At 50.9% G+C, this 23,774-nt stretch overlaps 1 protein-coding gene across 1 annotated transcript; it reads right to left on the reverse strand.

The window, feature by feature from the left end:
* Window position 1: 1 nt before the first annotated feature.
* LOC111066518 (trichohyalin) lies at window positions 2–23,774 on the reverse strand. Its single transcript, XM_041596382.1, is given in 11 exon segments — window positions 2–1,837; window positions 1,991–5,757; window positions 5,823–6,976; window positions 6,978–8,459; window positions 8,521–8,721; window positions 10,096–10,487; window positions 10,562–10,681; window positions 10,751–10,876; window positions 10,947–11,251; window positions 23,231–23,583; window positions 23,655–23,774. Coding segments are annotated over 11 exon segments (9,435 nt in total). The 5' UTR covers window positions 23,660–23,774; the 3' UTR covers window positions 2–307.

The following is a 23,774-nucleotide window of genomic DNA, read 5'->3' on the forward strand; positions in this document are numbered from 1 at the left end:
GTATGTATGTGTAGTGTGTGTGTGTGTGTATATTTGATGTGTATTATTGTATGTTTATATTGCTTGTGGTGTGTTACCTTACGTCTCTTCGGATGTTTTTAATATTTACTCGTAAAGTATTCAATTTGAGCTTGATCTGTTTTGATTTTTAGTGCGAACAGCTGCACAGTTGAGACTGTAAATGGTCTTTATGCGGACTGAGGTTAGGTGTGTGTGTAAGTGTGTGTTTGTGTGTCAGTGGTAGAGTATGTCAATGACAACCTTTGGTTCACGATCAATTGAAGGGTGCGTCTCTCTCTCTCTCTCTCTATGGCTTGTCCTGTTCAGTTGGCGTCTTGGGGGTATAGCCCGAGCTGAAGCTACTCTTAAACTGATATTGACCGAGCAGAGAGGAGGTGCCAGTACCAGCAGCAGTACCCGTCCCGCCCAGGGAGCTGCTGGTCAAGGGCTCCCGCAATGTGAACGACATCATTGGATTGTACACCCCAGTGGAGTATGTCAGCGAGCTCGTCGCAGTGGTCACGCCAGGGGCACTGGAACTGGTAGTGGGTTCGCTTAAACGACTGCCCAAGGAGCTGGAGAAGTTGTAGGGCACAAAAGAGGTGGAGGTCGATGTCGTGGTGGCTGTAGCGGATGTTGTGCTGCCGCCAGGCGAGAGAGATTTGCCGGATCCGGATGCGGCCGTGTGCGTGCTGAGATATGAGTAATTGCTGCCGCCGGGCAGGGAGAATGAGGGACCCGCATAGCTGCTGGACATGTATGAGGTGATGCCAGTGGTGGTAATGGGGATGGAGGTGCTGCTCGTGGCGGAGATCGACTGGTAGAGATCGCTATAGCTCTTGGCGGTGATCGATGGCGACACCACCGGCGAACGGCTGGGCGGACGGGAGAGGGTCTGTTTCTCGATTTGTTTCTCCGTAAGGAAGCGATCATAGAAGGTCGAGGTCACCGTGGTGTGGCGAATCTCCAGCTTGGCTGGCTGGTAGGCAGGACTAGGAGCAGGGGCATTCGGACGCCTGTACGGATCGTAGGGCTGTCGGTAGGGCGACACGGGCCTGGGGAAACTATCGATGGCCGTTGCCGTTGCTGTTCCTGTTACTGTGCTACCTGTGGATGTTGCTGTTGTTGTGGTGGTGGTGGTGGCATTGTAGTTGTAGTTGGTGGTGTGCCGTGTGGCTGTGGATCGGGTCTGGGTCTCGTATGGCGAGCTCAACGGTGTTCTGCAGGCCGAGCGTCTGTCGTCCGCGTACTTGGCGCACGTCTCTTCTAGTTGTCTATCTACTTTATGAAACTTGGTTAAACTACTCCCGCTACTTAGTTCGCTACGATTATCAGCAAAATAATTTGGCAACATATTATCACGTCTTACCCTACTGCTCTCGCGCTCCTCGCGCTCCTCCTGGTCGCGTCTCCTGCGCGGCGACATATCCCTGCTGATGTCCCTGTGCGAGCGATGATGCTGCAGCGGACTCACGTCCCTGCCCAGGGGACTCAACGAGCGCCGCGACTCTGCCGAGCCCAGCGAACGATGCTCCGACGTTATCCTTATAGCTGGCGTATAATCGCTCGACCGCTGCATGGTCCTGCCCCGACTCTCGCTGCGACTGTGCGCAAGATCCTCCACGGAACTCTTCTTGCTGGCAAAGTGCAGCGAGTCGGCGAACAGCGAGTCAATGTACCGCTGGCACTTCTCCTTCTGGTAAGGTTTCTCCTCGCACAGCGTGTCAATGGACTTGATGCTGTTCTTGATGGAGCTCAGCCGATCGTTGATGTTCTCGCCCGTTGTCCGCAGCGGCACGCCCGTGTGCGTGCCAGTACGGGTGATGGGAGAGGTTTCCTACAAGGGATACAATTTTTAGTTCTAATCTTTAACTGACTAAATATGAATAATACATCTAAATAGAGTATTTAAAATAGAATATCTCTAAAAATATACAATCAACGTTCCCGGCGACTAGAGACTAGGACTCGGACTCGGACTCGGACTTACCCTCATCAGGCGACTGCCAAGGGCGTCTAGACCCTCTGCTGAGCTGCTGCTGTAGCTGCGCATGCTTGATGGCTGAGGCTGATCTGCAAGAGTCTTCTTAAGAATACGTTGAAGAATTTTAGTATTCTCCGATAAACATTCCATAACCTCATTTGTGGTGCCCACCATTCGTTCGCTGGACTGTCGCGACTTTGGGCGCGGCGCCTCCTCAAAGTAGTCCTCGTCCTCGTCCCGGAAGCGTATCACCTTGGGACTGGTGGGTCGATAGTGCGTGTGTGTGTCCTCGCGTCGATAATCATCGGGGTCATCGCGTCGCAGCGCCGACTTTGGCGTCGTGGCACCCCCTCGGCGAGGACTCTGTTCGCGCGACTTGGCCGCCTTGAACTCCTCGAACGAGATCGAGGGCGATATGACGTCCTTGAGCTTTTGGTTGAAGGCCTTGTAGTCCTTTTGTGTTTTGAAGTCGAAGGTATGCTCCTGCTCTAGGGCCCGCATGCGCACGTCCAGCTCCTCAGCCGTGGGCGGTTCTGGCCTGCCCGGAGAGCTGACTAGACGCTCCAGATTGTGCACCGGCGTGCGGGGTTGCTGCTCCTCCAGCATCTTCTTGCGCTTCATGTCCTCGATGGTGGGGGAGCGGGAGCGTGACTTGTGTCGGGAGGGGCGTACAGGTGACCTGAGCTTCTCGTCCAGCAGGCGAATGCGATGCTCCAGCTCCCCGGTGGAGGGTATTTCGCTGCCATCGGGACTCGGATCCAGCAGCATTTCGAGTGGATGAATGGCTGGCTTCCGATTGGGATCGTTCATGCGCCTGGCCAGATTCTCCTTCGACTTGGACCGCACCAGATCGAGCACTCGATACTTGAACTCCAGGTCATCGGAGATGGGCAGATCATTGGGATGCGGCTGGCGGCGTACTGGCGAGGTGTAGGGGCTCCGTTTCAGCTTCTTTTCGGGGGCGACTCGCGTCGGCGACGAGTGCGGCGTCTTCTGACGCTGACGAGATGGTGAGGTGTACGGCGATGTGTACGGCGACGCATACGGCGACTTGCTGCTGGCTGCCTTGCGCGACGGAGAAGTGTACGGCGACCTGGTGGCTGCCTTGCGCGACGGAGAAGTGTATGGCGATTTGGTGGCCACCTTCCGTGCAGGACTACGCGAACGTTGGTTGGCTGTTGAAGGTGGCTCGTCCTTGGTTGGTGTTTCCTCCACTTCGAGCTCGTCCAGGCCCTTGCCCTCGCACAGTTCCAGATACTTGTTGAGGTCCTTCTCGTGGGAGAGCGAGTACTGCAGCTTGATCTTGCGTTCGATTTCCTTCAAGCGCTGCTCCACATCGATCTTTTCCACGTCCTCGAGCAGCTTGATTTGCCGCTCAAGCGAACGGAATCGTGCCACCAGCTCCTTCGTCGAGGGCAAGTAGACAGTTTTTCGCTTCAGGTGATGCTTGACCGGATTGGGTCCCCAGTCATAGTCGTTCGGCTCTTCTACCTCTTCTGCCTCCAACTTGTCTTCTTTGGGCTCCTTTTCCAGCTTTTCTTCTGGCTTTCCACTGGTGAAATCTTCGATCTCTTTGGTCAGATCGGTAATGGCCTGAGCCTGCTCCACTTGCTCGGTGGATGGCTTGCTGTCAGCGCGTATCAGGCGACCATCTTCAGACTTGACTAAATTCCGTTCGCTGAGCTGCTTTTCCAGCGCCTGAAAGAGATCTTCGAGCTCTTCGGTGTTGGCTCGGGTCAGGCGCCTCAGCCGCGAAGCTTTGGGCTCACTGTCCGTAGGGAGCACAACAGTCTTGTTGTTGCCCTCCACGGGTCCACCAATATCGCTGTCCTTGCTGACCACTTTGTCTGGCATTTCCTTGGAGGAGTCGCTGCTAGTTGGGGTCTTCTCTGGCAGCTGATTGGAGGATTCCTCGCCTGAACCGCTTGGCGTTGCTTTAGTTTCTTCGATTTTGGGTTTTTCTTTCTCAGCTAGAAGGGGTTCGATTGCTTTGGGAGAGGTGGGAGGTTCCTTACCATCTTTGGGTTTGATTACATCTTCCTGTTTGGTATTCGCTGCTTGTACCTCGGATTGTGGATCCTCATTAGCTGGCTTATCGATATCTACCTCTTTGGCCCGGGCCAGGGCTATCTCCTCATTCTCCAGGGTCTTGGTCTCCTTCACCGTCTCGGGCTCAATGCTCTTTGGCGGGGAGTCCTCCAATCTTACCGTCTCATCGCTTTTGACATTCTGATTGTGGCAATCCTTTTCCTGCTTTCTGGAGGCTTCACTCTCATCGGGTTTATCCGTCTGCGGCTCTTCCAGAGTTTCATTCTCTGGGATGAGGGTGACGGTGCCGTTCTTGGCTCGCTCCTCCACCAACTGCGCCTCCAGCTGCTCCAGACGTCGTGCAAGGTCCTCTGTGGTGGGCTTGGACTCGCTCCTCTTGCGCTCGGTGTCCTTGTTGACCGTCATTTTGATGTTGATGCTGATGTTGATGGGCTTGTGCGAGTCCACATCCTCCAGCTCGCCAAAGTTCTGCGTGTATCGCACCAGCTCCTTGCCGGTGGTCGCATCGATGGTGTCCGTGCTAAGCCGACGCGGCGAGCCGCTGTCATCGCTGTGGGTGGCAGCCACAGCCGCCACTGCCGCCGCCGATGACTTCTCGCGCATGGCCTCCAGCAACTTGAGACTGTTCTCGCTGAGCTGCTTCTCCAGGGCCAGGACACGCTGCTCCAGGTGGCCTTCGGCCAGTGCCTGGCGCGATGTGCTGGGCCCATCATCAGTGCACACGCGGACATTGGCCTTCGATGCAACTTCGGAATCACTTGCACAGCGCTGCTTGTAGAATTTCTTATACAATTGCTTCTCCAGGAATTGTAATCGGTTTTCCAGATCGGCCCTGGAGGGCAAATCGGAGAAACGACGAACCGTTCGCTGCTGCCAGGGTTCATAATTTCCCGATCTGTAGTAAGCCGTGTTTGCAGGTGCTTCCGAGGTCTCATCGCCCATCGTTGTGGGTCGCTGTTGCAGTTGCAGCTGCCGTTGTCGTTGCTGCTGCTGTTCCTGCTGCTGCTGTCGCCTTCGCTGCGGATTGATCTGGCTGGGCTTGAGGTTCTCCTCTCCCGGCGATTGTCCCTGCATTTTGCTCTGCAGCTCTTCGATGAGTGCCTGCTGCTGGTGCAGTGTGGGCGCCGCCAGTATCCTGAGCTCTGCGGGTGGCAATGGAGGAGGTGGCGGCGGTTCAGGTATATGCGCCTCAATGGCTACATCCACCAGCTTGGGCTGGGTCTTGGGCTTGGTCTTGGTCTCCGCCTTGTCCTTGCCATGCAGCGCCTCAAAGCGACTCTCCAAATCCTCCGTGGTCGGCGGCTGTTTCTTCTTCTCCCCCGCTCGGTCCTCGCCGCTCTCGGAGATGACCTCCTGCTCGATCCGTTCGAGAGCTTGATTCACGGTCTCGCTTTGAGTGGAAAATTGATTCTTGCTGCTCATGCGGCGTTTCAGGGTTTCGTAGCGCTTTTCCAGATCCTCCGTGGAGGGCGGCTCCGACGCTCGTCGCTTACTGAGATCTTTCTGTTCGGTTTCCTCAGTGTTTTTTGATTGAGTATTTTCCATTTTAGTGCCGGGAGATTCCTTAATATTCCTTGTTGTAGATTCTTCCGCCTTCTTTGATGGAGTTTCGTCCATTTTCACATCTTCTTCCTTGGCTTCCAATGTCTTGCTGGCACTCTTGCATCTCTCCTCGAAACTCTTGCGCTTCTCCTCGGCTCGAACTTCGCCCTCTGATTTCTTCGGTTCGCCCCGCTCCACTTTCATCCTTGTTTCCCTTTCGGCAGTCTCATCTTGGTCGACTTTTGATCTTTCGCTGTGGATTTCGTTTGCTCAGCTTCCTTGGTTGTCTCCAGGTTGGTTGTGCTCAGCTGCTTCTCCAGCGCGTTGAACCGCTTCTCCAGCTCCTCGGTGGATGGTGGCGACTTGCGTGGAGTCTTCACAGGTTCCTCCTGAATTTCCTGCTGCGTTGTGGGCGAGTTTTCAACCTTTTCGGGTTCCGGCTGCTTTTTGGTTTGTGTTGCTTTCAGCTCTTCTGTTTCCACTGACTTGTCGGCGTTGTCTTTTCCTGCTGGTTCTGCTTGGACTTTTCTAGACGTTTCTTTTTCTTCGGGGGTCTTCGTTGGTGTCTTGTCCTTCTCTTTAGCCGTTTCAGTTTGCCTATCGCTTTCTTCGGAATCCTTTGCACCCTTAGAGACCAGGCTTTCTTTGGGTTTCTCCTCCCCATTTGCTGAGACCTCTGTCTCTTTTCTGGCCTTTGGTTCCTGCTTGTCCTGCTCTTCGTCGGGTGGCTCCTTTTTTGTCTTGGCAGGGCTACTCTTCTGTACGCTCATCTTGCGTTCCAGCGCATTGAAACGATCCTCCAGCTCGGCTGTCGAGGGCAGTTTCCTAAGGCGTGGCTGCTCCGTTTCCTTGACTTCCTTTTCCGTTCCTTTGCTGCTTTCACTTTTGGGTGTTGTTGCTGCTCTTGTTTCCTTTGCCTCTGATTGCGAGTCCTCTGATCTGTGCAGCTTGCTGGTCTTCTCGCTGTCCTGCTGTTCTTTCGCGCCACTGCCACTGCCCCCGGACTGCGCGGCATCACCCAGTTCGATGGGCACCTTGGAACTCGATTCGCTGGAACTCATTTGCTTGGTTAAGGCATTGAAACGGGTTTCGAGATCGGCTGTTGAGGGAATACGCTCGGACTTTTCACCCACTTCGGGATCCTCCATTTCCTCCAGCTCCTTGCGCAGCTTCTCGGCACTGAGCTGCTTCTCCAGCGTCTCGAATCGCTCCTCCAAAGCGGCCGTGCTGGGAATATACTTGGGCTTATCACAGGACTGCTCCTGGCTGAAGCGATGCTCCAGCGCCTGGAAACGTTCTTCGATATCGATCGTCGAGGATCTGGTCAGCGTCTTGCGTCGCGGGTCGTGACGCTTCCGGCTGGCATTGCTTAGACTGGTGGCTGTCGGAGGGGCGGGTCGGCTTGTGCGACTCTATCGTCATGCTCAGCACCTCCTTGTAGTCGTCTTTGTTTTCGCCGGGAATGTTGTCATCGCGGATCTGCGGCACTTTGCCATCCGCCTCATCCACCAGCTCCTCCCTCAGCTGAGGCGCAGAAGTGGCCTTCGCCTCCTGCCCGCCGCTCTGACCCTCCACCTGAGCCCGCTGCTCCATGTACACCGCTCGGGCGTCCGTTTCCTCTTCGTTGAGGGAGTAGGACAGCTCGAGGCGGCTGGGCCGCTCCACACTGTTGACCCGCTCGAAATACTGATTGGTAACGCCATCGTCACTGACATCGAACCCACGGGCAGTGGGCTCGACGCCCTGCTCCTCTTCGGCTGCTGCCTCAATGCCCACGGGAGCGACGGACATCGGCCGGGGCGTTGGAAGCGGACTGATGCAGCTCGTGCCCAGATAGCTGGCCATGTCCGGCATCGGCGACAGCTGACTGGTGCTGGTGATTCCCGGAATCTCCAAGTCCACCAGCAGCTGCAGTGGCTCCAGCTTGCTGGCGTGGCGGCCGCTTTCGGTGGCACTGTCCACTGCAACTTCCGCCTCCCCTTTGGCGGCCGGCTCCTTCTCGTCCCCGCTCTCCGTGCCCATCAGCATGAAGGGTATTTCATGGGAGCTGGGCGCCCACGACTTGGGTCTCTGGCGCTCCAAGCTCGCCTCCCGCGATACCGTCGTCAGCTGCGGCTTCTCTTTGAGCTTGCGCGCCAGCCTCGCCTTTTGCTTGGGACTTTTCTCCGTCGACTTGGGGTCGTCGTCGTCGCACAGACTGGTGTCCGTGCTGGACCCACCACAGCCTCCGCCGGAGCCTGCGGCGGGGCGTTCGACCTCCTGCTCGCCATCGCTGTCCTCGCTGTACGAGGAGCTGTCGCTCTTGCCCAATCGCGAGCGCAGCTTCGGCGCCTTTAGCGTCTTTTCGGCGCCCTCGCGCATCATGGCCGCCCGATCCGCTTTGATCTCCTTCCAGGTGAGGCTGTCGCGGCGTCTGCGGGTGGGGTCCGTGTCCCGCCACAGCAGAGTCTCGCCGCGTCGCAGCTGCTTCTCCGTGGAGGGTTGGGTGTGCAGCACAGCGGGCAGGGAGGGCTTCCTGGCAGGCGGTATGGCTCCCAGCGGAGCGCTCACCCTCTTCCCCCTGTTGGTGATGATGGCCGGACGGCCGAGGAGCAGCTGATTGACTGCCACCGAGGGCTGGGAAGTGTTGGGTGCCGCTCCCTGACGCGCTGCCGTCGAGCAGGCCGTGGTCAGGATGACATGGGCCTGTTTCTGGCGCTCCCTCAGCCGATCGTACTGCTTCTTCAGCAGCGAAATGTCCAGCGCCATGCGATCCTTCTGCTCCGTTGGCTGCTTGCCCGCTGCCGGTCCCACGGAGCCGCGACGGCCCCAGTTCAGACCCCAGACGGTGGCCACCGCCATGCGCTCCTCATCCGAATGCGTGTCCTCGTCATCGTAGTACAGTCTGCAATGAAGGAATGCTCTGTATCCTGTGGTTTTCATTTCTATCTCTGGTTTATACTCACTGCAGTCCCTGTTTGTGTCGCAGGGGGGCAATGTTGTACAGATGCTTGTCCCTCAGCTGCCTGAGATCTGCAATGGGTCCTAGCTTGACGACTCTTTCGATCAGTCCATTCGAATCGATCAAATGGCCGTTAAGCAGTTCACTCGAATAGGAACCCATTTTGCCATAGAACTCATCGGCCGATCGGACACTGAGCACGCGTCTGAAATAAGTAGAAAGGCATTTTTATTGGAAGGTATAAGGTGTAAGGAAGAGACTTAATTCCCAATCCTTTTTAGACTTCTAAGATTTCTATTTATACCCGTACTCAAAATAGAGTTAAGGGGTATATTAGATTTGTGGTAAAAGTGGATGTGTGTAACGCAGAGAAGGAAAATTTTCCGACCCCATAAAGTATATATATTCTTGATCAGCATCAATAGCCGAGTCGATATAGCCATGTCTGTCGGTCCGTCCGTCCGTCCGTCTTGTTAAGCGCCTGGATCTCAGAGACTATAAGAGTTAGGGTAACCAAATTTGGTTTCTAGACTCATGTGATATCACACTGCTACAAGTGTATTTCAAAATTTCGCCCCGCCCCCTTCCGCCCCCAGAAAGAACGAATATCTGTGGCAGGCACAATTTTAAAGATACGATAAAACTAAAAACGCAGCATCGTAGAGAATGCCCATATCTACTAGATTGCCAAATCTGAACTAGATCGGATCATAATTATAGCCAGAATGAAGAAATTAATTTTCTGTTGCTTCCCCTGCCCCCTCCTGCCAACAACAACGCAACTTATTTTCTTTCTCGCTCGCACACTCTGCCGCGTTCAGTGCGCGAGCAACCCCTAGCGGAGGAGATGTGGAATCTAAATGGTACATGTCGAATATACATGTTAGATGTAGAATATACATAGTATATGTAGATGTAGATAACAGATATAGCTAAAAAATGTAAAATGTAAAATTTTTATTTTTTTTTGATTCTAAATAATTATATGCTCAAAAATGTATATGCTGACTGAGTACGGGCATAAGCAGAGTCGCGTCCCCAGAAGCGACTCACACGTTCCTTCTCGTTTTTCCTATAAAGTTTTCGCTATTCAAGCATTGGCATTCTCTCATCTTAGCAGCTACCTTGGATACCATTTCTTTCCTTTCCATTCTCCACCCAATTAAGAAACTTTTCCCACAGTCTTCCGTTTGGATTTCATAGCTCAACCCTTTGACATTGAAATGCCACAGCCCCGCGCTAGCTGAGCTCCATGTCTAGGTTTCTTTATGCATTTCCTAACCTTGTTGATATCTGGTTTACTTGTTGTTGTCCACAGGCACCATAAAAAGTTCCAAAATGACAGAACATAAAATTTCTGGTGGCCAGAAACGAACCAAAACTGCTAAATTGCATTTGGCAAGCGAGAAAAAGTTTTACCAAAATGTCTAACAGCAGCCTTGACACAAATTCGTGCCATGAATTGCGGGGGGAAACGGGTTGCAGTTGCACTTAACCACCCAAAAAGCCAACCAAGCAAAGCCCCGAAACCCAACCCAACCCAGAGACACAGACAGAGACAGAAAGGCTCTCTACTCACTCTTCGAGGAGGCTCCAGAGAACGAGGGCGACGCGGAGGAGAACATCGCTGCCCTCGATGAGCACCAGATCCCAGACGCGCAGCACACAGGACATTGGCAGGCAGGTGCAGAACATGGTGAGGAACCACTGCATGGTGAAGACATTGGTCAAGGGCGGCTCGTAGGCATTCTCCACGGGCCCCTGCAGCCGCTGCAGGTGCTTGGCAAGGCGCGGCAGACGCGTTTGCATCAGCTCGCGGAATACGCCCATGTCCGCCTGGAGGCCGCCCATTGAGCCGTAGAAGTAGCCCGTCGGCAGTACGCCCTCAACCAGATAGATCATGACCTTCATGGACTCCTCCTCCTCCTTGTCCATGACCTGCAGTATCAGAGCGCCCAGCATGTTGAAACCCTACACAGAGGTGGGAGGGATGAGAGTATTCTTGAGTGGAGAAAGCAGACAAAGAGCCTTTGAGGAGCACTCACCTGGCAATAGCCCACCTCGGGATTGTAGCGGGCATAGCCAAGCAGAATGCGTTTCAGCTTGGCCTGGTTGATGGATCCCGCGGGGCCAGTGCACAAATTGGAGCCAGTGCGATGCAGGTCCTGGTAAATCGGGGAAAATCGGCTTTAAAATAGTCCTGGCCCGTGCAGTCCTGTGTTCCCGATTCTTACCTTAACGATTTGTATGCCCAGCTCCTCGTCATCCTCGCGCCACTCCTCGCAGAAGCACTTCTCCCGCTGCTTGGTCCAGTCCACGTTCTTCGACTTGAGGTACTTGTCCGCCAGCGAGAGCCACAGCTGTAGGGATAGATGATGGCCAATGCAATCAGTCTAACCGGACAGCTGACAGCTGAATGGGATACAGTACCTTGCGCCGGAATTCGGGTGGCGTGCCACCGGGCAGGCGGGCGACCAGCTTCATGGCATGCAGCCATTGATTGTAATCCGATGCAGCATCCTCATCGGTGGCTGCCGCAGCAGTGGAGGCGCCTACTCCGCCTCCTCCGGCCCCTCCATTGCGTGTCAGCATGTTGTGGTTGGTGGTGCCTCTACTCTTGTTGGTGGTGGTGGTGGTGCTTGGGGTGGTGCTGGGGGAGGTTAGGCTGGCGGCGCTGCTAATGGCTTTCTGTGGCGGTGGTGAGAGGCTAAAACGCATTTTAGGCTGTGCATCGTCTGCAAGAGTTAAGTGAAACATTTATATAGTATACCCTCGGGCTGCGATCGATTCTACCTAGTCTATATAGCTTTTCTATATAGTATTTTATGTCTCTATACATTTTAAATTGGTTTCGGCTCTAGCCAGATTCTCCCTATGACTTACAATATCCGTGCAGTATGCAAACTTTACATGTACATAAATATAAGTTAGTTAGGTTTATTCATAGAAAGAGATTAGTTGATTGTTTTTTTTTTTTGGTTTTTTACAGAGTTAGTAGAGCGCGCAAAAGAGAGAAGAAGAAAGAATACAAAGAATATATATATATATTGATATATTTATATAGGTTAGACACATAATCAATCAAGTATTTTTTTGATCCGGATGGTATCAAGGAGATGACAGCGAAAAATGTCCATGTGCGAAACTAGCTTGAGAGCCAAACTAAGACATGCGGAACTACGAGTAAGACATGTAGATGAAAACTGTGCCTTGTCGTTGTGCAGGAAGGATTTGTATGTATTGAGCCGGTTGAAAGGAACACAAAAAAAAAACGAACATTCAAAGCCAAAATGAAACAAGTCACTCCACTCCATTAAAAGCATCCTCATCCGTTCTGGTTTTTCACACATCTTTGTGTCAAATTGACCATGACATTTATTGCGCCAGACAAGTGGCATGCTTTTTGTGTGTAGTGGGTGGGGTGTGGGGGTGCACTGTGTGGGTGTACATGTGTGTGTGGGTAGCCATGTAGAGCAAGCTCTGACATTTCAGCTTTCAGCTTGTTATACAACATAGTTAGCTGCGGAGATCTTTTACGTCCAGCTGACAGCCTTGATACAAGAACAATATCCCCTTTGGCTTGACTTTATCTTTTTGACTGGAAGCATCTGCTGCCTGGGGCTCTACTGCCTTCACCCCAATAGCTTTAGTGGATTCCCCACACAACACACAGCACACTACACCAAAGGTCAAGTTAATAAAAAAATAATATTGTGCCTGGATGTGAGTTTATGAGAGCAGCATAAATTCAGATTGCGTTTCGGTTTGGTTCAAGTTCGCTTTTAGAATCGATATAAATTTATTTTATTTTTTCGTTTTGGGCTTCGCCGTAGACTGCTTTCGTGTGGCTCCACTTTATGGCTGATAATTTGATTTCCGCTTTATTTTTCATTTCCAGCTTATCAAGCTGCACGTTGCCGGGCGAAACGTGATGGAAATGTTAAAGCTCAAATCTGCTTATTCAGTCGGCCGGAAAGCGTATGCTATGAGAATACAAAAAAAAAACACGACGAATTTTGGTCGGAAAATAAAAATTACCATTTAAAAGAATTCCCCTGGAAATTGGGCTAATTTTTTGTTAAAGAATTCTGAGCAAAATTGCTTTAATTTTTGGCTGAATAAAGCACACTAAATATGCAGAGAAAATATAGCTAGCGAATAAGTTTGGCAAAGCAAATGGTCCTGTCGATTTCTGCTTAGACAAATGTACATACATACATATGTACAAATGTAAATACCTACATATATGTGTAGTCACCCGTGTGGTGAGCGGGAAATAGAATACCACCACAGCACGTCAAGCTGTCGTATGGGCGCTAGAGCCGGGTGTTATGCCGGATAGGTCCAGTAGGCGGAAAGACCCTGAATTCCATTAACTGGAATAGCGGTCGATTCCTCCCACAGCACAAAGCAGCCGTACCGCCGCACTCCAGGTATCCCCGGATAGGCGCACAGTACCAGCTAATAGAGAGGCGACTAAGCGAGACCAGTAAAGCAGGTCGGAACTGGACCCCCCCTTTCATACCTGACGACCCCTGGGCTGACGGAAGTCGTATTCTAGCACCTAGTACGCGAGTGAAATCCTGCCGAAATGGCTGCTAGGCTAATGCTGCTCTGCCCCGTCCCGTGAAAAATGGCAAACTCAAGTACGCTCCTGTTTCGTCGCCATTAAGTTGGACGTACGGCTCAGTTGAGTCACTCCTGACTAGCGCGGTCCGGCTCTGAACTCCCGACCCCATAAGGGCGAGAGTCAACCCTCGCATGGCCTCCCTGCTGCATAGACAACCATGGGATCAAAACGCGACTGTACAACGGACAGACAACGGCTCATGAGTTGGTACCCAACAAAATGAGCACAACCACACCAAATACGAAGGAAGGTAGCGGCTTTACAAAAGCAACAAATGGCGAGGACCCCACTGGCGAACGGACTGACGCGCCCCGCCGGCACGCACGGATCCGGACTCAGGACGCCAGCTCGGAGGCAGCACAGCATGCGCGATCTCGGAAGAGAATCACGCAGCTGTGGAGTGCCGACATGGGAAGAGGCGCTCGATACACCAGCCTATGAGGGACTCGATCGAGAGCATACGGGTGCTGTATGAGCTGGTAGCCATCCAGCTACATGACAGGAGCTAAGGCTGTGATCAGGACACACCAGTCCCTCAGACATCCCCGTCTAGACGGCTCCGGAGCCAAAGAGGAAGCAGGCTGCAGGTGCGCCAACACCTCGGACGAGAGAACCAAGGCATCAGTGGAAGCACAGACCATGCCAGGCGTAGCAGTCGGAAACGACGCCCCCATCGAAACGGGACGAGCGCCCGCGGAATCCCTTTCCAGACCGTGTCGAACCGACGCAGAAGGAAGAAGACGGAAAGCCGCCTGGAGCTCCGTGAGAGACGAGACCGGATGCCATCATCGTTTCCACGAAAGGCGAAACCAGCTACGCTGATATACTGCGTAAAGTGAAGACGGACGAAACCCTCACGGACTCGGAGACGCGGTCGCCAGATAAGGAGGACACAAAAAGGAGAGCTCTGCTGCAGCTCAATAAGTCGGGACAGGAGACTGAGACTTTCAGGAGCCTAGTAGTTGGGACGCTGGGTGAGCAGGCGGATGTCCGTACCCTGACGCATCGGGTGAGTCTCGAATGCAGGGACCTCGACGAGATCACCACCAGGGAGGATATAATGGAGGCATGAGAAGCCAGGTAACCCCACGGAGTTCACCACAGAGGACATCCAACTGCGGAAGGCATACGGAGGAACGCAGACGGCCACAATCAGGCTACCAGCGGAGAGCGCTCAGAAGGCGCTTAAGCTGGGAGTGCTGAGGGTAGGCTGGGTAAGATGCAGACTCCGCGAACGGGTCAGCGTCACCAAGTGCTTCCGATGCCTCGAATTCGGGCACATGGCACGGCAGTGCAGGAGCGAGATCGAAGATCAAAGCTGTGCAGGAGATGTGGTAAGGAGGACCACATAGCAAAAGACTGCGACTCGGAGCCACAGTGCATGCTCTGCAAGGGAAAGAGCGCCGATTGGAAGCACGTGGCCGGCAGCGGTAGATGCCCCCTGTTTAGGAGCGCCCTGTCGAAGAGATCAGCATGAGATGCACTCAACTGAATCTCAACCACTGCGAAGCTGCACAGTCTCTCCTAAGACAAGCAGTTAGAGAGCGGAAGACGGACGTCGTTCTTATATGCGAGCCATTCAGGACGATACCGCGAAGCGGCTGGACCAACAGCAGATGCGGGAAGGCAGCCATCTGGTCTGTAAAAACCCCCCCACGGGAGATATGAACGACGGTTTCGTCAGAGCGAGGTTGAGAGGGGTCACCTTCTACAGCTGCTATGCTCCGCCGAGCTGGGACCTAGCGCGCTTCCAGAGGATGCTATCAGACATAGCAGAAGACTCGCGCGGCAGAGCGCCCCTAGTGATAGCGGGCGACTTTAATGCGTGGTCAGTGGAGTGGGGTAGCAGAGAGACCAACGCCAGAGGCACGTGTCTGCTGGAGGAGTTTGCGTCCTTGGATGTGGTGCTTGCAAACGACGGAAGGAAGCTAACGTACTTCAAGGCGGGACGCGGGTCTATTATAGTCTGACGTTCATGAGCAGCTCACTCTGTAGGAAATCTACATGGAGAGTAAGCGAGGAGTTCACGTTTAGCGACCACCAGGCGATCCATTTTGACTGCGGAGAAAGTCGAAGGAGACAGCGTGCGAAGACGACCGGACCCAGATGGAAGGACGACCACTTGGACGTGGAAACGTTCAAGGAGTGTCTCCGCGACGCCAACTGGAGCCCAATGGGGGAAACGGCAGATAGCCTGACTCTGCAACTTGCAATGCGCCTAGAGGAGGCGTGCGACGCTGCAATGCCGCGAAGGAAGCCGAGCAGACGAGGAGCACCCTGCTACTGGTGGAACGAAGAGATCGGCCAGCTCAGGAAAGCATGCCTACGGTCGAGGAGTGCTACCAGAGGCGCGGGGTCGCCCAGACTTCGACACGTTGGGAGACGATCTCCGTGTAGCCAAGCGAGCTCTTAAGCGAGCAATAAAAGCGCAAGTCGTCCTGCTTTAAGCAGATATGCGAGGAGGCGGATATAAACCCTTGGGGGACGGCATACAAGGTTGTCACCAAGAAGATCAGAAGCCAGGAAACGCCGGAAGTAACGTGCCGACGCTACTTCGTAGCATCGTGGAGGCACTTTTCCCACAGCACCCACACCAGGATGGGAGTTCTTCGCGCCAAGACCACGAACTGTGGCAGGCGATTTCCGCAGAGGAGGTGACGACAGCCATCCGGAGAGTCGGAGACAAGAAGGCCCCAGGTCCAGACGGGATACCCAACAAGGCCTTAAAGCTTGGAGCAATCACCAGACCGGAGGTATTCGTTGACACCTACAACAGATGCCTAAGGAAGGAGTTTTCCCAAGCAGTGGAAGGTGCAGCGCCTAATCCTTTTGCCTAAAGGAAACAGCCCCGGAGGAACCGTCAGGATACCGCCCAATATGCCTGCTGGATACCGTCGGTAAAGTCTTGGAGAGGATCGTGTACTCTAGACTACTAGCAGTGATCGAAGAGAAGGAAGCTCTGTCAGAGTCCCAGTATGGATTCCGGAAGGCCAGATCCACGGTCGACGCCATCAGAGCGGTCACCGACATCGCATCGAGGGCGATCGAGGGAACCCGATGGAGATTTGGAACGAAGGAGTACTGCGCGGTTGTGACCCTGGACATCCGTAATGCGTTCAACTCGGCGAACTGGACCCGGATCAAGGAGACCCTCGGAAGAATAGGACCCCACCTACCTGCTCAGGATAATAGACAATTATCTGTCGGATAGGGTACTGAGGTACGAGGTACCTGGTCCTCGCGGGTATGATACCGGTGGACATCCTAGCGACGGAGATGACGCAGCTATACGCAGAGCGCTCGGAGTCAGGAAGAACGGCAGAGACCATCCGAGCATCGGCAACACTGGCGTCGATAGCAACATGGCAGACAAGGTGGAACACAGCCACTAATGGACGATGGACCCACAGGATTGTTCCAGACATCGAGCCATGGATAGGGCGGCGAATCGGAGAGGTGAGTTATCACCTGACCCAATTCCTGACGGGCCACGGAGGCTACAGGAAGTACCTGCACAGGTTTAGACACGATGACACCCCCGAGTGTCCAGAGTGCCCGCATGAGAGCGAGGATCCGGAGCATGTGATTTACCACTGCACGAGGTACCGCCCAAGAACAGGGTTCGTCCCACCACCAGAGGAGCTGATGGCCTACATGACGGAGTCCGAGGAGAATTGGAAACGCGTCTGCGACACCCTTGTAGGCATCCAGAGCGATCTGAGAAGATGCGAAAGGGAGCGACGCTTGGCGGAGAGTGCCTAAAGTAGGCAACCCATCCCCGCGAAGTAATACTTTGCGGTGATCCCGCGGGGAATGAGGTGCGTAGCTGTGTGTGGTGAGTTTAGCTGGGAAGCCCCGGAGGGGTAGTCCAGTTCGTTGACTGGTACGGGCCAGTCACGTCTTTTAAAGATTCTCACCCACCATGGCGTATCCATGGAAAAAAAAAAAAAACATATATGTGTAGTTAGATGGGCAATTTCTTTGACTTGTTTTTCCCCAAATTTTCTTCGCTTATTTACATACTTGAGCAAATGTACATATATATGAGATGTGTGTGTGTGTGTTGGTTGTACCTAAGAAGTTTATTTGAGCAAATTCAGTGGATTGGTGGTAGGCATTCGCATAATGAAGAGGCAATCATGGGAGCTATTGCCGGGACTTTGCTGAACGTTAAATTCAAGCAAACAGCGGCTTGTGTGTTTAAGGAAAATTGAAGAAAATACTTATGCTAAAAGCGGTGGCTCGCCATTGCTCTTATGCCTCTCGCACAGTTGACGAGCAAAACTCGACTGGCCCCAACTCTCAGACGCAAGCCCGGACTAAGCTAATGAAATACTAATTGCGCCAACTCTTATATAATGGGGCCCCTAGCATCGCACCAATTAGGCGCCGGACATAAAGCATTGTTTATGGTCCGAGGATGGACGGATGGGCTGAGGCTGAGTCTGGGTCTGGGTCCATTCACGGGGGGCTCATATTTTTGTAGTGCTATCTTTTTTACGCTCCTCTTGGAAATGCATTTTACATGAGAGATTTATGTGCGAATGACAATGAAAACAAAACTTTCTGGCTGGTAATTATTTTAAATGCACCCCGAGAATAACGTGGCCAGGATGTGTGTGCATGTATGTGTGTTTGCGCGTTTGCATGTCAAGGCTGTGATTGTTAGGCAGCCAGCCATTTGGCCAAATACTCAGCCAGGCCTTGACCAGGCCGGGCGGGCCAAAGCTTCAAGCGGCATCACGTGCGTGTGGGTCATGTATGCGTGTATGTGTGTGTGTTTGTGTGTGTGTCTGTGTGTTTGCGCCACTTGTGCTTGTGTGCCCCAACTAAAAAGAAAACGCAATGCAAGACAGCTGGTTTAATGAGCTGAAAGTAAATGGCCTTTTGCGGGTATTTTTACATAAAAAATACACTGACAAAAATGATACGAAAAAAGGCAAGTACATATATATTTATGTTTAATTAAATTTCAATTTAATTTTCCATTTTTTGCATTACTTTTATTAGATTTTAAGATTTAAGGCCCGTAAATGTTACATCGATTTTATTTTCTTCTATATAAAATGAACAAAACAGAAAAGAAATAGGATAGCATTGTATGCCGCAGCTTTTGCTACCTTTACAGACCAGTACAATATATCGATTCGGATTAAATTTGTTGTTGCTGGGCCATTCAGAAGGACTGTAAGCCACAGCTAGTTTTCATGCAAACAGAAAGGTCTTTGCTGCTGCTGAGGAAACAGCTTAAAAAGTTGCGAACTGAACTATAAGTCCTTCTGCGGCGTATAAACAGTCACATTTTTACAATTCAGGGTCTGGGCCTAAGCACACTTCCCTGGAAAAACTGCTGTACTCATGGCTAAAAGTTAATTTATCTTCCCTCTGACACCTTTGGAGCAGCTCAAACGAGATTTACTTCACTCTATATAATGGCCATTTGCGCCAGTCAGCCATTCAGCCAATGTGCGAAAGCAGAGCGAGCTCCAAGAGCAGCAAAAGCTGTGTACTTAAACCGTATTTATCCTGGGGGACTGCATGACCCCAAAGAGGGAACACAGAAAAAACGAGAAAGACAGAGAAAGACTGCGGCAGTAGCGTCAGTTTGTCTGCGGCTGTCTTGGAAACGAACCCAATCCCAACTGCACTTGGATGCGCAGGCACGTTCAGTGCCATTAGTGTCAATTCGAGCGTGAATCTTCTAATGAATTCCCAGGCCGGCGGCCATCCAGAAGAGATGAGATGAGACCGTGTAATACAGTAAAGTTCATCCTCAATGGTTCATTAAACTATTGCAACGCTTAACCCCAATTCTTATCGGCTTATCGGCTTAGCGGTTGCAATTTGCTTTTATCACGCGGCCCCAGACAAAAGCACTTCAACACGCGATTATGCCCCAAAGAGCAAAGGAATTGTGCTTCCCAGCAACTTGCATAACGCTTAACCCAAAGAGTTGCTGCAGTTTTTGCTCTCGCATTGGATGTCCTTTGCGTTGTATAACTTTGATTAAATTTCCGATGCTATACAGAAGACACGTGTCCTGCTGGGGTGTCCTTCGAGAACAGGAGAATGGCCAATCAATTTGCATAAGGCCACCCAAAAGCTGCCTGTCAATTTCAATAAGCTCTGCTCTCAAAACTTAACTGAACATTTTTGCCTGCCTGCCAAAAACATCCAAGTTTTTATTTTTATTTGTACTTCGCTTTTAGCTTGAGTTGAATTTGATGAGGGATCTGTGCCTGTGACAGCCAGGCTGCTCAAGAATTTTGCGATGGGTTCTTATGTACGTCCCAAAAGTTACCAAGGAAATTAAATGGCAAAAAAACGTATTCTAACTCATTGCAGAAGGTGTACATCAGCTGGTAGCTGGTGATTGGACATAGATTGTTTTATTATCTGTTAACTTAAGGGTGTCGTTTCTCATTAAATTAAAGTGTGTGAGTGTCAGGGCTCTTCCACCCACACACATATCAGCTGGTGTCACTTTGCATAGCCATAAACACGCGCGTCAGAGCGTAAAATAAACAGCGACGCCATAATTACAATTTGATGGAAAAAATGTCAAAGGTGTTTGTACGAACAAAAAAAAAAACAAAGACGGAAGTACAGCAAACAGGAAATGATAGTTATAAAAAAGCTTGTGAAGAGTAGGAAAATAACAGCAAAAACTTGGCCAACATGCAACAGTTGTATTTGTGTCAAAAGATGCTCCCTTTAGGGTACGAATTTATTGGAAAAAAAATACAGTCAACGATGCTATGAAAATGCTATGCACAAGAAACAAAAAATAAACAGCAGAATCCCCAAAAAGGGGTAGTGGAAAATTCTAATTAAATGCCACCAAGGCTGGATGAATTGGTGAAATGTGCTCGAACGCCCCTTCAGCTACGAAATAATGGAAATTTATGCCAACCAGTTGGCAGAGGGAGGGTGGTAGCGGAAAAAACACTTTCCATACAAAAACAAAAATGCAAATGTTAATTACAAGCGGCTGCCAAAATTAGAATTGTGCGCGTTTCAGCATGAGTAATATGCCTGGACGGGTTCTGCACGTGTATGTTTGTGTGTTTGGTAGTGCGTGTATGGATATGTTTGAGTGTGCGAGTGTGAGTGGGTTTTTTTTGCCATTTTGATGCTGGACAAATATCGTATGAAATATGCAGCAGCGTTTGTTTCTGTCGTTCAAATTCTTTTGCATAAATTACCTTTTCGCAGATATTTTGTTAGTATTTCGTTGTTAAATGTACAAAGATAAAGATAAAGATACAGGATAAAGAGAAAGATATACGGAGAAAGAGTTAGGTTTAGCTGGAAACGAACAATTAAACGTAGCCGAAGCATGTATTTTTTGTATATATATTCTGGCTTTGTTATTACTTTTGACACTGAGAGGAGCTAAAAAAAAACACATGAATTGCGGGATTAATCACTCCAGATACTCGTACTTATAGTTAACTATGGTACAGGTATGTGTATACACAGGAGAGTGATTGAGTGTTAGTTAGTTGGTGTGTTTTGTTGGTGCGGCTTTGGCATAGTTACCCATGTTAAGTAAACGTGCGCCTGTCGGTATGCTATGGTTTCTGCCACTGCCCTTGTCTCAGCGACTCTTTGTTGTAGTTGTAAGTAGTTTATTCTTGTTGTGGGGATTCTCTAGTTATGGTTTTACATTTTTGCTTTTACGTTGTTCTAATTGTTGTTGCTGTTGTTGTTGTAGTTGTAGTTGTTGTTATTTTGCTGTGGCCTATTGTATTATTTACACAAGATTTACATAAATACACGTACATAGATTCACAGATACATATACATACATAAGCATGCTTCTATATACATATAGTACATCCGTATATGATTACAACTAGTTGTATTGGTATACATAAGGTTGTGGCATGCTACAGTTATATAACTTTGACATCAAATGTCATTGAAAACTATCTTAAAAAAAACACATTCAACTCTCACAGCCATAGTCACAGCCACATCCATTCAGACACGTAAAACCGAAGAAAGGAAAACCTTGACAGCCGTGCAACTGCAGAAACCAAAAACCTCGTACTCAATGCTTGGCCAGGCTAGGGGTCTAAGCCATGCCATTGTGAGACTTGGCCGTATCATCGATTCCCTGGCTTACTGGCCGCTGTCTTGACCCACTTTCTCGCCTAAGCGTAACGCTTCTGTCAGAGGTGCGCCAATCCCATAGTCCAAGTAATTACCTTTGAGCCGAAATTAGGGTTTAAAATATACAAGCATTTAAATATGTAATTTTGAATAAGCAGGAGCTTAAGCAGAGCATTAAGTCTGCGTGTGGCTTTTAATTAAGGCTTTAAGAGGAGAACTGCAAACAGCAGACGACCCCCAGAATGTGGTAGAGAGAACAAAGGAATGGGGGGGGGCAAGAGAACCATCGAGTGTGCCGCAGGGAATTTGCTCTATTGATGTTTGCCAAGTGGCTATTAATTGGATCTAGGCAGCAGCAGCAGCAGCAGTTTGTTTGAACATGGCTCAACTGTGCATTGATTAAGCTCTTTAAGTCGCTCAGAATTTGCTTGCAGTTTCACTTTCACTCAAAGTCATAAATCAAAGTGGACGACTCACTCACTGCACAAGGGATTTGTATAGTTTTGCCCCAGATATATGGATTAAACACTGTTCACAGCTGAGCCGCACAGTCGGCCTTCACTTTCTGTTTTGTGGGACATTCTTTGTAGTTATGCAATCCGCAATCAACATTTTTTTTTCTTCTTCCACACAAAAGCCGAGCTCATGAGTGGCAGCACGACATGAATCATGCATCCCACAATGGCAAGCGGCAAACAAAAATAGCAGCAATATCGGTCGGGCATGGCCACAGGACACATGTGCGGCAGTCATCAAAACAAAGCCATTTCATAAGTTGGTGGGCGGGGGTAGGGGTAATTTCATGTTCACCTGGAACAGGAAAAGGGCCGACAAAATGGCGCGCTCGGCCAACGCATGCAAACGGAAGAGGCGGAAGAAAACGAGTTGAGATTTAATGAAATTCCATTCCGCATGGCATGGAGTGCACTATTTCGATTTCCTGCAGGTTTTAATTACACGGCACTGGGCCTCGGTCTCGTCTCGGCCGGGGCGATCGATAAAAGTATATTATTCAATTACGCACGGTCGGGATTCAGGCCGCAGAAAACTCAATTACAAAGTGCAATGCATTGGCGAATAGGCGAAGGTGAATTAATAATAAATAAATAAATAACTGGCTTTCATAGCCAACGTACTCGTACTTCTTGCACGCGCTCGTTTTTATGGCTGTTTTGTTTCGGTGTTCTTGTTGCTGCTGCTGGCACACCATGCGAGTATTTTTGTCAAGGGTAACATGGGGCTGCCCCCACTCACTCACACACACACACACACGCAGGCACACTTGGAAAGAGAGGTGGCAAGAAGAGAGAGAGAGAGGCAGGGAGATATGAAAACATAGATAAAGCGGACAGAAATGCTTGTGGAGGCCAGGCCAAGTCCGACCCGACATCAGCAGAGACGGCGACATCTACACGTTGTTATTCCAAACCGCGTGCCCACACTCACACACACACACACCCACCCACCCATACAGGCAGAGAACACTGGGGTATGTGTGTGCGTGTGTGCGTGCAGGCTCGTCAGACAGTCTCAGAGTAACGTAGCCCACCATCGCCTCATCTTGTGTCGTCATCAACTCGGCCTCCCCCCGAGCCACGGCACGGCACGGCACGGCACACCCACCCACACACACGCACAGGCTACACCTGCCCACAACACACGCACACAAACAAAGTTCATTCAATAAAGCACACACACTCACACACACACACACATACATGCACGTTGCGTGACGCTAGCGAGGATTTTTTCAGCGTTCAGCTTGAATTTGTTTTTTGGCTTTTCCTATTCCGCACTAACGAGGCACACAGCTGAGAGGTCCGCACTTGACTGGGCCAGGAATGGCCTGCAGAGGCATCCAAGCCCCCAGCTGTCACTCCGTGGGACCTGCGCAGTGCGCCCTGCAACCTCCCGCACATATTTTGACAGTTGCTGCACTGCGAGAAAAATCGGATGGATTACTTACGCCTCTCCACTGCGCTGACGATGAACTTGCACAGAACCTCCTGCTGCCGTTGCATCCGATCCCTGGATATGAGAACTGTCTTAAGCATATAGCCCATCATCAGCATCTCCACCTTGAGAATGGCAACGACATCGACGAGCTTGAGCACATCCAGTTTTTCCAAGACTGCACGACCACCCGTCACACCGCTGACCAGGCGAGCCATTTGTCCCTTCTTCTTCTTCTTGGTGGATCTTGAATGATGATTCTCTGGATGCGAATCCATGCCTCTAGAGCGCCGCTTGCGTCGAGCCAGCTGCTCTTGCTGGCCGTAAATGTCGCATAACAATATGTCGAGTAGTTTCTTGGTCTCGCTGTTCGAGGAAGGGCAGTTCGAATCGGGGTTATCGGGGCTTTAACTATGCTAATGACGGCCATGGCTCACCTCATTTCGTTGGTTTGCTGATAGGACTCAGCAGTTGGTTTACTTTGTTTACTTGGAACTTGTGTAATTTTTTTCGCTTTTTTTTTATCTTTGTTTTACTTTTCTAAAAAATATATTCGT

Source organism: Drosophila obscura, unplaced genomic scaffold (genome assembly GCF_018151105.1).
Source record: "Drosophila obscura isolate BZ-5 IFL unplaced genomic scaffold, ASM1815110v1 contig_150, whole genome shotgun sequence".
Lineage (NCBI taxonomy): Eukaryota > Metazoa > Arthropoda > Insecta > Diptera > Drosophilidae > Drosophila > Drosophila obscura.